This window comes from Apium graveolens, chromosome 10 (assembly GCF_009905375.1).
Source record: "Apium graveolens cultivar Ventura chromosome 10, ASM990537v1, whole genome shotgun sequence".
Lineage (NCBI taxonomy): Eukaryota > Viridiplantae > Streptophyta > Magnoliopsida > Apiales > Apiaceae > Apium > Apium graveolens.
In genome coordinates, this window is record NC_133656.1 from 193,241,186 (window position 1) to 193,255,259 (window position 14,074).

At 36.3% G+C, this 14,074-nt stretch overlaps 1 protein-coding gene and 1 pseudogene across 3 annotated transcripts; one reads left to right on the forward strand and one right to left on the reverse strand.

Annotated features, from left to right (window-relative positions):
* Positions 1 to 4,454: 4,454 nt before the first annotated feature.
* Positions 4,455 to 7,542, forward strand: LOC141693173 (uncharacterized). Of its 3 annotated transcripts, none has more exons than XM_074498190.1 (3): positions 4,496 to 4,629; positions 4,720 to 4,854; positions 6,555 to 7,542. In XM_074498190.1, the coding sequence occupies exons 2-3, from the start codon at positions 4,833 to 4,835 to the stop codon at positions 7,100 to 7,102; spliced, it is 570 nt and encodes a 189-aa protein (XP_074354291.1). In that variant the 5' UTR covers positions 4,496 to 4,629; positions 4,720 to 4,832; the 3' UTR covers positions 7,103 to 7,542. The 3 variants fall into 3 exon arrangements, with proteins under 3 accessions (XP_074354289.1, XP_074354291.1, XP_074354292.1); XM_074498191.1 differs by having other exon boundaries at positions 4,500 to 4,629; positions 4,741 to 4,854; XM_074498188.1 differs by lacking the exon at positions 4,720 to 4,854 and having other exon boundaries at positions 4,455 to 4,629.
* Positions 7,543 to 9,160: 1,618 nt separating this feature from the next.
* Positions 9,161 to 13,315, reverse strand: LOC141691519 (aldehyde dehydrogenase family 2 member B4, mitochondrial-like; annotated as a pseudogene).
* Between the last annotated feature and the right edge of the window lie 759 nt (positions 13,316 to 14,074).

Genomic DNA, 14,074 nt, shown 5'->3' on the forward strand with positions numbered 1-14,074 from the left:
GATGTGAGGACCATTCTCAATGCAGTTGATGTAGCTTTCATCTTGAGAGAGAAGATGTAAATGCATCTTCACCTTCCAGTGATGATAGTTATCTCTTTCCAGGATTGGAATCTTTACACCAATATCCTTCTTACTCATGATGTTAGCAGAATAGATCTTTAAACTCTTTGTATGTTAAGAGCTTGCTCTGATACCAATTGTTATTCCCAGTGGACTAACAATGAGATTTACAGAAGGGGGGTTGAATATAAATCTCAAAACTTTTTCAAGTTTTGAGCAGTTTGTAAGACTAAGTGTTTGAGTGATCAAATGTGTGTGAATTGCTTGGAGCTGATGCAGACAGATATATATTCAAACACAAATGTAATGAACACAAAGAACTTAAAAACTTTTCTAGTGGATTTGTTGTTCCACCAGAGATGTGTTATTTCAGAAAATCTGTGATTCAAAACTAAATCACAGCTGCTTCCTAGTACAAACTAGATGATTTTCTCTCTTGATATTTCTAAACAGCTCAGGGAAAATTCACATCTAATTACTAGCTACTACTTGGTTTATATAACACCAAGTTTACAAGTGAAGACAAAGATAAAGTACAATAAGACAATAGTTCTCCACTTGTTTCTGTTCCATTTTTATCCAGTGTAATATGGAATTATCTGTTGACTTTCCATTATGAACCAGACTAAAAACGACTGCTTTTTCTGCTGTTCCTGAAATAGGCTACCACATCTCTGTCAATCCATGTGCCTCTGTCAGCTTTGTTAACTGTCACTATCAACTGCTATGAGACTGAGCATCCGTTGAAGCTTTCATCCGTTGATGGTTTTATCCGTTGATGCTCTAGCAGTTGAAGCTTTATTCGTTGAAGCACTTATCCGTTGATGGATATTATCCGTTGAAGCGTTAGAGACATCCATTGAAGCTTAGTTTCTTATCCGTTGAAGGTCTTCAATATCCGTTGACACTTCTTCACTTATACAAAATTACAAGGCATGAAATATTTACAATTAGCCCTCCTATTTGTACATCCATTAGTAGTCAACATGACTGATTATCTCCTAACAACATCTAAGAATTACAGCTTGAAACCAGAGAGTGAGATGTGCTACAATACCAAACTTATTGCTAAGTAAGGCTACTCCTTCAACGGATAGCCAAGATGGTCTTATCCGTTGAGGCTACAAACACTAGATTTCTACTTAAGTGTTTTGTTAAACTTATCATCAAACTAATACACATATTCCTAACAAAATCTGTTCATCCTTTGAGAGAGTATTGTAATCAATTTTTATTCATTAATATAAAAACAATTCATTTTGTTGAGTTCTTTAATTTGATTTGATTATTTAAATGTATTCACCCCCTACAGTTGATTTAAAGTCTAACACAATCCTTGAATGTAAGTGGGTGTATAGCCTTTGCACGATCGATGTTGAATTCCGCTTCCTTGGTTATAATATTTGAACCCATATTCTGGATCAACCATGATTCGGGAAAGAAGAGCAATTGTTTGAGAATTGTGACCATTGTGGCATGCTAAAGCTAATGTCTCAACTACCATCTGAAATTGGGGATTCGACCCTTGAACTTGAGGATTCTATCTTTCAAATTTGGGGATCTTGAATCGTCCCTTCAGGATGAGATCGAGTATTTTCCTAACATATCTCCAAAATTGTTAAATCTTGTTGATATGCTCCTCATGGGCTTGAATTCTTTTATGAGGAATCATCCCTTCGTGCCCTCGAGACTGAGAACGTATCCTGACATTAGTCTCTTTACTTAGTCATCTCCTTCGTGGCTCGGTCTCCTTATCAGATGAACATTCATTATCCAAGGTATTGGGACTAGAGAAATCTCAAACTCTTTTATGAATAGGGCCCAGCCCTTGCAAATACCGGGATTCTTACCTTCAATGTGGTTGACGCTAAAGTTTATTCTAATCAGGTGGGTTATCATTCCTCCTAGACGAAAACATAATCGTTAACATCCGAAATAACATTGGAGATTCATCCATTGGTTTTCTACTCCTTGATATTGGTATCAGTCCCTTGAATCAGCGTTCGGGTTACAAGGAATCCCATTATTACGAAACCGACATCTTAGTTTTGTGACTGAGAGTTGTGGTATTTCAATGGTGGAAGCGATAACTAGAGTTGTGGCTGGTAGTTCTTGATTGCTTTGTGATTCCAGATCTTTTTGGGGTTTTCGCATGCGTGCTCCATGAGCATGGATCCTCTTTTTTTATGATTTGAGCACTCATCCCTTCACGTCACCAGGGCTAAAACGCCCTGTAACAACTGGTTCCTTGCTCAGCTGTACCATTCTTGGGGAGATCTTCTCTTCATAGGAGCAATCACTATCCTCAATATAGAGACCATAAAAATCATAATTTCTCCCTTAAATAAGGTTTAACCCTAAAAAATAGCAAAGTTCATACTCCTCATGTAGTTGATGTTGAGGTATAACTCCTTCAAATTCTACATCCCATAAGATGGATTATCATTCGTCCTTAAGGGAAGCACGATTATTAATATCTGAAATTCGAGTGTTCATTGGTGAGAGCACAATCTACAGTTTGGGACTCTTCTCATAATTATGTATCCCTTGAGGTTGGAGGCCGTTATTAGGATCAACAGTTGGGTAATTGGGATCTCCGTCCCTGAGAGAACAACCCTCTGAGTATTGATGGTTGACTGTGGTGGTATCTCAACGGTGGATGTGACGTTGTGCATCACAGCAGGTGGTTTCTCTGTGTTTTTTCGTGCTTTCATGTTTGTCGTCTTCTTCCCACAGACGGCGACAAATGTTATGGATAAAAAACGTGGATTTATTTATTGCGCGTATTTAATGTTAGGATTTGATAAGTTTCGAACTTTAATGGTTGCGCTTATTTTTCGTGACTTACATTTGCTAAAAGTATTAGTGCGTCAATATTTTTATATCCCTAAGAAGCTTTGATTACTAAATAATTATTTATGAATTTTGAAAACTTTTTACTCTTAAAATTTATAATTTAAGAAATATTTCCAGATTTCATAGAGATTTTTACAAAGTTGACGTGGAATTTATGTGAGATTATACATATGACATATTCGATAATTTTTCAAATTACCAACTTTTTACAAAAAAAAATTTATGAACCAAATTTGAATAATTCAAATCTTTAAACTTTTTTTTTAAAAAAAGATCTACATTGCAAATCCCAAACTTCTACGATATTAGATCGGAATACAATCACATCTTCAATAACAATAAAGAATCCAAAATGCGTAACTTTAAATTTTAAACATTCTTCAATCATTTGAAAATCTTATTTAAATTTGAAACTTCAAAGATGTTGATGCTCATTACTATGCACTCACCTAGATTTAGATTTAGATTAGGTGAATAAAAAGCGTTTTTTTAATATGAATGCATTAGGGATATTGTTGTAATTATAGAACTTATTTAAAAAATTACAATTCATTATTAAAATACACAATGTAAGCGATTATCTTCCCATCCAATTCTAAAAATATATTTTTTTACAACATTTTTGTGTAAAACTCGTGTCTAACGCAACTCTAAAAGATAAATCATTTTGGTGTGACACTAAAAGTTATTTTTTTATTCACATATTACCCTTGTACTCTTATACTAGAAAAAAAATGTTCTTTTTTTTATCGTAAGTAACTCACAACCGCTACCCTTCGGGTGCGCACTGGGTAAATCCTACGGGCTCACGAAATAACGTGCAAATCACGTGAACCAAGATAAACCGCATTTAAGCGACATGCTCTGACTCAGAAGTCATAATCATAAATTCTGCTCCCGTGGAATTCGAACCTGCTAGAAACAAATTTGTTCTATTTGTATCAAACCATTTTAAAATTTTTAATTTATTTTTATAATTTAATAATAAAATAAATTATATAATACAAAAATGATATAAAATTTAGTAGCAGTGAGTGGAATTGAATTTGAAAGCCAAAATAATTTAACGGGTTAGAGATACTCTACAAGTATCTTGAATGTCCAAAAGAGTGAAAAAAGTGTAATGTGACGTGAAGTGTTGTTACACTCTTTTTGACTATTATCCGAGAGAAGGCTCAGGGTACCAACAAAGTATCTTTTGACCCTCCAAACATAAAAGTAATGTCATGTATATTAATAAAAACATGTAACTTCGATTATCCTTGTATATCAATATTTGTCAATTTCGAGTTCTAATTATTAAAATAAATTTTATTAAAAAAGATGTCAATGGTACAATTGAACAATAGAATACAATATATTAATATTATTTATGATTAGACCATATTGACAAACTTATCGAAAATGTTGCATACTTGGGACATTTTTCTCAAATTTAGATCCCGAAATTCTAAATTATACGAAAAACAAAATGGTAGTGGATAACCTCCCTGTCATTAGGCTCACCAAGCACCATTCACCGGTCACCATGTACTATCTTGCATTTTTGAGAGAGCCCACACTATTAGAATATGTTTCCATTGGAAAAAAACAGCTTCTAAAACTAAAAAGAAAAAAAAATTAAAGTCAGAATGGCAGTAGCCATTAGGTTGGAGAAGAAAAGATATCAGTTTGTGTTGTTCGTTTTTGCAGTAGTGGTCCTCAGTATTACAGGTATATATTCAGTATATACATATATATTCTATGTATGTATGTTTAGTTCCTTACAGTCTCAACTTTATAACTAATATTGTGTCAATAAAGCTTGTCTTGTGTCAAAACCAAGCGGCGGTTGTTTTTCCTTTAAAATGTCACTTAAGCTTAGCTGCTTCGGAATTAGCTGATTGTTTTGCTGATCTTGTTAATAAGTTGGATAGATGAGGCAACTGTGTAGTGTGGGTGAGTATTTTAATTAAAGTTATTCAATTTGATGGTTAATTGTTTTCATAATCTTGTTAACAAGCTCTATAGTAGAGGGCAACTGTGTTTGTAGTGTTTAATAATTTTTTTTCGTGAATAAATTATTTGTGTTATAGTTCTTTCTTTAATTAGATTATGGTAGAACATCTGACAACAGTTACCTGTTAAGTTTGACTTCTTTTGTAAGTTATTATTTGTTTGTATGTTTAATTATTTGTGCTTAATTACTGTTATGTATATGTGTTAGGTCTTGGGCGTGGGTTGTTACAATCTTGGGCGTGGGTTGTTACAATGTCAGTGTTACGAGAACTTCATTAGCATGAAATCTATTCTCTCAAGGACCAAAGTCAGGCTCATCTAAAACCTTAAGGTGTTAGAGCAATGCCCCAATAGAATCAGTCTAAGCTCTGATACCATGTTGAGTAACCAGCTCATCTAAAACCTTAAGGTGTTAGAGGAATGCCCCAATAGGATCATATATTTAACACAAATTTCAGTTGCTCTGGACTCGAATTGTATCAATATATGGTACTGAAACTTTGTGTAGGTTAAGAGGCTTCATTTTGTTATGGGTATGTCTTATTGCACTCATTGCCATGTACGTTTAAACAAAAAAACATAAGTTTATAAGTAAATAAGTGGGCTTTGAAATGTAAAATCAAGGTATTAAAACATCATCATTTTAGATAGAAACAGTGTCAAAAAGATAATCCATTACCACCCACCCAATCACAGCCACTAAGTTACATATCTGAAATCTTACTAATTCCAATCAAGAAGGAGAAAGAAAATTTGAGATGTATAAGGATGTAGATTACACCACATATAATGTCATTACTTCTGTTTAGCAGAGTGAATGAGTTTATTTTTGGTGAAATTTTTAAAAGGCTAAACGAATGCCTTTAAAAAGTATGATACAAGCTTCTTGCCTCCAAAAAGTATGATATAGACTATGTTATAATCGAGTCTCTTTATTTCTTAAACTCTGCACTTGGCTTGTGAACTTTTTGATTCATAAATGTGCTATTAAGATTCTTTTAAGTGTCCTTAGTTATTTATGTGAGCAAGATTGACTTCAAGTGTCTTTATTTTTACCTTGTGACATGTTCTCATAGTTTTCATAGTTCTTATTTCTATTATTTATTAATGTGAATGCTATTTGTTCTCATAGTTCTTGAAATCATCAAGTATGTCCTATGACGCTTATCCCCTAGTTACGTATATATGCTTCTTCCAATTACACCCGAGGTGTCCGAATTGTTATATGTTACGTGGGATCTCAATTCATTGTCAAACATTAGTTCAGATTAGTAGTGAATAAATCTGTGTGAGCTTATCTTAGTTTATCTACTGGACTGCTGTAAAGATTCAATTTTATCACTTCCAAGTGTATTACTTAATCAGACAGTAATGCACTAATGCGAATTTTTAAAGTTATCTACTATTATAATCATTATTTTTCCAGGCATCTATTAGATGTTGATTTGTAAATTTTCCAAATAAGGAAACAATATGATGTGTTGTTAGGATCTTAGTCTATGTCACTATCCGATTGCAGTACAACACTTTGGTTTAATCTGATTATGTAAAATGTAAATTTTGCTTAACGTTTTTTGTTTCTATGATTCGTTTTTCCATGTGGTCTCTGATTCTATGTTCGGACAATGTGTTTACGAAAGCTGAGAAATGTCGGCATATGGTTGGTGAATCGGCCTCATCCAAGAGTGGAAAGTTTACTTTGTTTGAATGTTTTGATTGGAGTTCTGGGTCCCTTGTATGCACTTTGAAGGAGGGTGTGAAGCTCTATACCAATAACATTAGAGCCGATCATGTCGAGCTAGTCAGACATAACTCATTTAAGAATGCACTAGTTGATGCAGCATCACAAGGACTGTCCGGTAAAGAAGCAGAAAAGCGAGCACAGGAAGAAGGAGCGAGGGCGGCAAAAGTAGCAGCTAGGAATGCCAATCGCATTTTAGGCCCCATTATATCTAGTGGATGGGATTTTTTTGAAGCAATTTACTATGGAGGAACAATGACAGAAGGGTTCCTTAGGGGAGGTGGAACTTTGGTTGGGACTTATGCTGTTGGGTTTCTTGGCGAACAACGGTTCGGAAGGTTCGGGTATTTGATAGGAAGTCTATTGGGCAGTTGGCTAGGGGGGAGGATTGGGTTAATGCTGTATGATATTGTAAATGGAGTGCACTACCTCATCCACATAACCTGAGAAGGAGTTTATCGTTTTAATAATCTCTCTGTCTGGCTCGAACCATTAAGTGCCCATATTTGTTAAAAATTACATGGTGTTTTGGAGGTTGAGAATAATCATTTGGTACAATTTCTGAGATATACTTACAGATGTTTGTTTAGGCCTTGAGGCGGGGTGAGAATTGAAGCTTTACGGGGATCCTAGTGCTAGTAAAACAGATCACTGCAACTCCTTTACTCAAGTGGGCTTGATCTCCAAACTCCACATAAATTCTCCCACTTGCAGAGTTAGCTATTCTTTTCATCCTGCAGTTATGGAATGTAAATTTAACTTGTGAACACGGATTATTAGTTTGAATAGTTTTTGATACGTACGGGTAATGTAAACTGTAAAATATATGTTCCACACTTTCCCTTGAGCATTAGTTGTGACTTCCAAGTTGAGCTCTCTGATGTGTCGATTCATAATTTACATATTCCCTGTGAAATGTTTCCGCATTGATATTCAAGAAATGTGTGGTTAGGCTTTCACAAGCCCATATATTCTATCTCTTTACATATTTAAAAACTAAGCACGACTGTTTGATAATCGTAACAGACTATGCAGAAATATGGATCAGTATCTATATTTTTTACATTCTGTTGATATTGATGCACTCCGTTATTCTGTACCAAGATGTCCCGGGGGAAAATGGAATTCTTCTACCGAATCTGCAGGTACGTATAACGGTGTTGTTTTATTGTATGATGAAAAGTGTAAGAAACTTACGAGTGTTAGTATTCCTCAAGGTTTTACTTGTGGTTATTATTATACGTGCAATCTAGGATTCGGGTATGATGGTGTCAATGATGATTATAAAGTCGGAATACTGGTATGATATTGTAGAGGATGACAAGGAAGTTTATGTTTATAGATGGGTAAATTACATAGGGCTCGTTTTACACCCATTTTAAAATTGTCAAGCCTTTTTAAAAAAATTACTGTTAAAAAATGGCTCCTCCAAATTTTTACCCATACTCACACGTTTATTGTATTAAAAATATATGATATCGCTTAATAAATAAATACAAACACAACTCAAATAATCATCCGTTTTTTTATTGCTTCTAATTCAATTAAGTGCCCGACTTCCATCTATTGAAAAAATTTATAATCAAAGTGATAGTGATTTATTAATCGACGCATAGCATTATGATCAATATAGAAGAACTCTTTAAAACTCTTTCCAAAATGATAATATGTCATTATTTTGAAAATCTAAAAGTGTGGCTACTATTTTAAATTTAAGTGTAAATTAGTTAACGACAAACATTTAACGGGAGTTGATGACAGTCATTCTTTTTAAAGGTAGAAAGAAATTATGATCATTGAGAATTTGAAAATTTGACCACAATTTTAAAAATTGGTGTAAAATACGGCTATTTCTTTAGCTTAAAAGTTAAACCGATGGTGAAGAGGATACTTGAACCAACTTAGAGCATCTCCACCCATGACCTCCTATTAGCTAAAAATCCTATGTGACACTCAAATATAGATATTAGATAAAAAAAACAGCACTCCAACCAAATCACCTGTTAGCAAAAAATTTAGATATCCTTTATCTCATCTTTATATTTGTAAAATTTAGATATCCTTCATCTGATCTTCTATATTTGTTGAATCTATACACATTAGCTATATCTTCCACGTCATATTTAGTTCATGTTAAAACCTAAATCTACACATTAATACATACACATACACATTAATACATAGATATATTTATATAATATTTAATACATAAATATTAAAATTATTATTTTATATATAATATTTTTAATATTTAAAATATTAAGCGTGAAAATATTGTTATCTTATTAACAAAATTTATTAATTATTTTTAACAAACAATATATATATATAATACAATATATATTAGTAACTGTTTTATTAAATATATTTTTGTTATATTTATATGTTATTATATTTTCAGTTGTAATAATTATTAAATTGCAATTATATATTTTTTCATGTATTAAATTAAGTATTAACTAAATTTATTTTATTATTTTAAGTTTATATATATACATATAAATCTGAAAAAATAAGAATAAAATAATATTTTTGAATATAGCTAATGATTATAGCTAATACCACATGAGTGTATGGCTTTACAGGTTCAATAAAATTTTACATAATCATGATTTGGTTAACCATTTTAGCTATCATGGTCGGAGATGCTCTTAGTTTCCGTGAAGCCACCTTGTTATGTTTTACAAGCCACAACCACATTAAAACAGTTTATCCATACTGTTCCGACCTTTAGAGCTCGTGTCAAGATGTTAGCTGTATCTATGCTTTTCGTAAACACTCCGGCAGCCAGACCAGATTTCGACGCATTGGCTCTTCTTATCACTTCATTCAGGTCCCTGTACCATGACTCGGGCAGTGTTAAGTAACTAGCACATCTATAAGTTAGACTGTGATAGAAGTATTAAGTGTTTAACTCACTTAAATTTCAGGATCGACTGCACAGGGCCAAATATTTCTTCCTGTGCTATCAACATATCATCCTGATTTCCACGGATGGTTAAGAAATACCGTTACTCCATCCTATTTAATTTTGAAAAAAAGTCCATAAAAATAAGTATAATTAAAATATACCTCAACATTCGAGAACACGGTAGGTTGGACGTAGTATCCTTTTGACCCAAATCTTCCGCCTCCACATTCGAGAGTTGCACTGCTTTCAATACCAGAACTTACATACCTCAGAATTTTCTCAAATTGCTCCGAGTCTATCTGAGGAAGGTCAACAGCAGTGTTACGTCCAAGGACTCATTGTTTTAGTTGCATGACTTAAGATATATGAATCAGGCAAAAAAAAAAGATATATGAATCAGGCACAGTACATGACTGATTGCAGGTGATTATCAGTCAAAATAACAATATGATGATGATAGGCTCGATTCTGGTGTAACAACTGATGTTAATAGACTCGATTCTGGTGTAACAACTGACTAGGATAGATAGGGTTACACTATTGAGCCTCTCCTGCAGCAATCACCAGATGATTATTGGGCACCTGTAAAATTATTATACAGACAAGGAAAAAAAATACCTGAGGACCATGTTCAACACCCTTCTTAAAGGGGTCACCAACTACACGTTTCCTAGCACGAGCTTTCGATTTCTCTAAGAATTCATCATAAACACGTTCATGAGCAAATGTACGAGAACCAGCACAACAGCATTGCCCCTATAGGAAGAAATCTTTTTAATTAATCTTGCATGAGTAAAGAGAATTAATAGGTCTAATTACGAGGAACTCGTCCATGTCTCTTCCACAAAAGGCGAGCTTTGCAACGGTGTCCTTGCACACCTGATTGAAGAACAGAGCAAAGTGTGCTAGCTCCACAGCTCGACTGATGTCAGCGTCCTCACATACAATGAAAGGTGATTTTCCTCCTAGCTCCAGTGTCACTGGTTTAAGATTACTTTGTGCAGCCAATCCTAGTACGATCTTTCCAGTTTCCGTTGAGCCTGTGAAAGCAAGCTGCAAAACTGGGAACTAAATTCATAGGATACAAGGAGATTTGGTGGTTAAAAGCTAGTAAGCATGCTAAGTCAGTCACAGAGAGGAATATGATGGACCACAAGCATGCCAACCTAGAGAAACTGCAGGCTAGTTTTTAATATTCAGTATCCACCATGGCTGATGGCTAATTCAACAGAATGTTATAACATCAATATTTTTTTTTATCATTTCATCCTATTCATGTTAATTTTTAGAAGAAATTGAGAGAAACTATATACGCAATTAAAAAGCGCATATTCCATAGCATGCTAATACGAGTTCCATTGTGTACAGGTGGAGTTCCTCAGTTATTCACATCCTCAAATCTCCGCATACTAACAAGTTATACAATATCAGTCAGTAGGAGTTATTGAAAAACCTTGTCCACGTCCATGTGACTAGCTAGAGCTGCCCCAGCTGTTGGACCATAGCCAGAAACTACATTTAAACCACCAGGAGGGAGACCAGCCTGTTATAAGTATTTGCATTAGGCTGTACTATAATAAATTGTTGTCTAAAATTTAATTATCTGAAACTGATAGTCCTCTTGGTAGTTTACCATTCAGATTTTGAAAGTTCTGCATATGAATCAACAACAGCACTATCTTGATATAATGCAGATAATTAAATTGAAGGCAGGGAAAGCCTAAGCTAGATGTTCCTACGCAGAAAAATTGACAAACTGGGGAGATACGATATAATTCTCAAAGTACCTCATGGAACAATTTTGGCTACATAGAGAGCAGTCAATGGGGTTTGCTCTGCCGATTTCAGGACAATGGTATTACCACAGGCCAGTGCAGGCCCAACTTTCCAAGCAAACATGAGGAGAGGAAAGTTCCAAGCATTATCTGTCCAACAACACCTATTGGCTCATGTAATGTTTGCACATGGTAATGGTGTGGTCCATCAGCTGGAACTGTGAGGCCATGGATTTTATGGCCCAACCTGCACTACGGGCATGAAATCCCTAAAACTTAATGAAAATGCGTATATGTATATTTGTAATGAACACTGTTATAGGGAGAATTTCGTATAACAGTGTTGCGGAGATTAATGGGTGGAATAAGGATCAAGGAGGATGTTTGAAGGCGGAGGAAGGTTATGTATGGTGGTGGATGAGCTTGTATGTTGACTCATTAAGAAAGAATAGTGTTTGTTATTCTCTATCAACTGTCGGCTCATATCTCATACAAGTGCCTACGTACCCTATTTATAGGGATCAAGCCTCACGTAATTCTTGGGGAACAAGTCATATAGGCTAGGGTTAGGGTTCTCCAACCCGTGCAGCCCAAGCCCATGATAAAGTCAGGCCTTCAGCCAATTAGTCACGTAAATCTCGACCGGCTCCACACGCTACCTACAATCTCACGGCATCTCCACGTTTCTTCCCTTAATTGTAGGAATAACTTGTGTCAGCCCCGAAACCTACGAGCAACTCAGTCATCTATGAGTCACTTTCCATGTTGCACACAAAGTCCTTTGACGCGGGCCGGCCTGCTCACCTCGGCCCGCATCGCCTTCCTTTTCGATTAATAAATACAATGTTACCTCTGTTTTCATAAGACGTGGGCTCATGGGCCCAGCCCATGTGTGGGAGCCCAGATGGCAAGTGTGAGCCCACCTTACATGTGTGAGCTCAGCTCGCATGTCATGAGCCCAACCCGCATGTCATGAGCCCAGCCCGCATGTCATGAGCCCAGCCCGCATGTGCTGACTCAAGTCACATTAATCCATGGTTCTAGCCCACACACGAGAGTCCAGCTATTCAATGCACCTACAGGGACCTGTTTAGGGCCCATGACCGAAAGCGGGCATAACAACTACCCCCCAAAATTTCTGGTCGCATCTTGAGGCTAGGAATTTTTCCAGCATTAGCTTTTTATTGCCCCGCAGGCGCGAGCCCACGAGGTCGCACCAAACGGCCTCGCGTGCCTCGCCTCGCATGCCTTTCCACAATCATGTGTTTGAACACGTGACAACTGTTGAACAGCTGGCGTAGGGATTTGTGTCGTCTCTTGAGATGGCGACACGTGTCCCTTGTTCTTTCTCTCTTCTATCCCCTATAAATATGTGGGATTTCAATTCATTTCTCACATTTTCAAGAACACTTCTCGAATTGCTGCTCATTTTGCTCAAGGATCTACCGCGGAGAAAACCATCATCACCACAAGAACCGTCTACCGGCGGCGATATTCTCCGGGAACAGATTCATCAGGATCATCCTGCACTTCACCTACAGGTACCCCTTTGATCCTTAATCATCCATATTCATTCATATTTGTTCATATGCATCATGCGAGCACACACCACCTGTTCGATGCGAGCCCACACACAATGACGACATGCGATGTGAGCCCGTCTGCTCATTTAGATAATTAGGTGCGATCCCGTGTGAGATGCGAGGACACTTAGGTACGACCCCATACTTATTTTTGCTTTCTTTTTAGGGCCACACACTAATTTTCACCATCTTTTACAGATGTCGAGGACGTCTTCAGCCCGCTCCTATGGATCGTCTCGCTCTTCCTCGAACCCGGCTCGCTCCTCTGCCAACCCGGTTCGTTCTTCAGCCACTCCGTCTCCATTAAATCAATATCCACCCGAGCAGCGAGGCTCAAAGGACTTCCAAAGCGAGCTGACTTCCAACCTATTTCCCCTGGTTCTGCTATCATCCCTCAAAAGGTCTTGAACATTGCTAGAGTTGAGAACTCGATGCGAGCAGCCGGCTCCGGCTCGCCGGATATTCACCTCGACCCTAACCCTGAACACTACACCAGGGAGAAAAATATATATGATTGGAGAAACAAGCCTGTGGACCTCTCCAATATACCAGCTTCCCTTGGGGTGGAGGAGCTGCTAAACCGCGAGCCCGTTCCCTTGGACAAAGAGCGAGCTGAGGAGATTTTAAGAGAAATGGTTGAAGAGAGGGTGGCCCGCATTAGGCAAGCTGCAGCCAATGACCTCGTGAAGGGTTTTTGGCACATAAACGCAGCGAAAACGTAAACTTAAATCTTAAAAAAATCGAAACCCTCCGCAGGATCCATGCGAAAAATAATATTTAATTCGTAGTTCAGTATGTTTACCTTAAGAAACTTTACATTAATGGAAAGATGGAGGTCTTTAATAGGGATCCAAGAACCACAAGCGGAGATCCTTAGCAGCTGCTCCTCAAGTGTGAAGCACTCCACCGGTATCCACCAAGAAAATGATGTAATGAAGGAGGAGGAGATGGAGAGAATTAGGGTTTTGTAAATCTTTTTGGTTGAGGCAAAAATAGGGTCTATAATAGTATATTTATAGGCAAAATTTTCAGCTGAAAATTTTCCCATAAAATATTATTATTATTAACCCTTTATTATTCTCACTAATAATTAAAACACCTTTTAATTATTAATCCTTTTTCTAAAGTCTTTAGAAATAATTCTCTCACT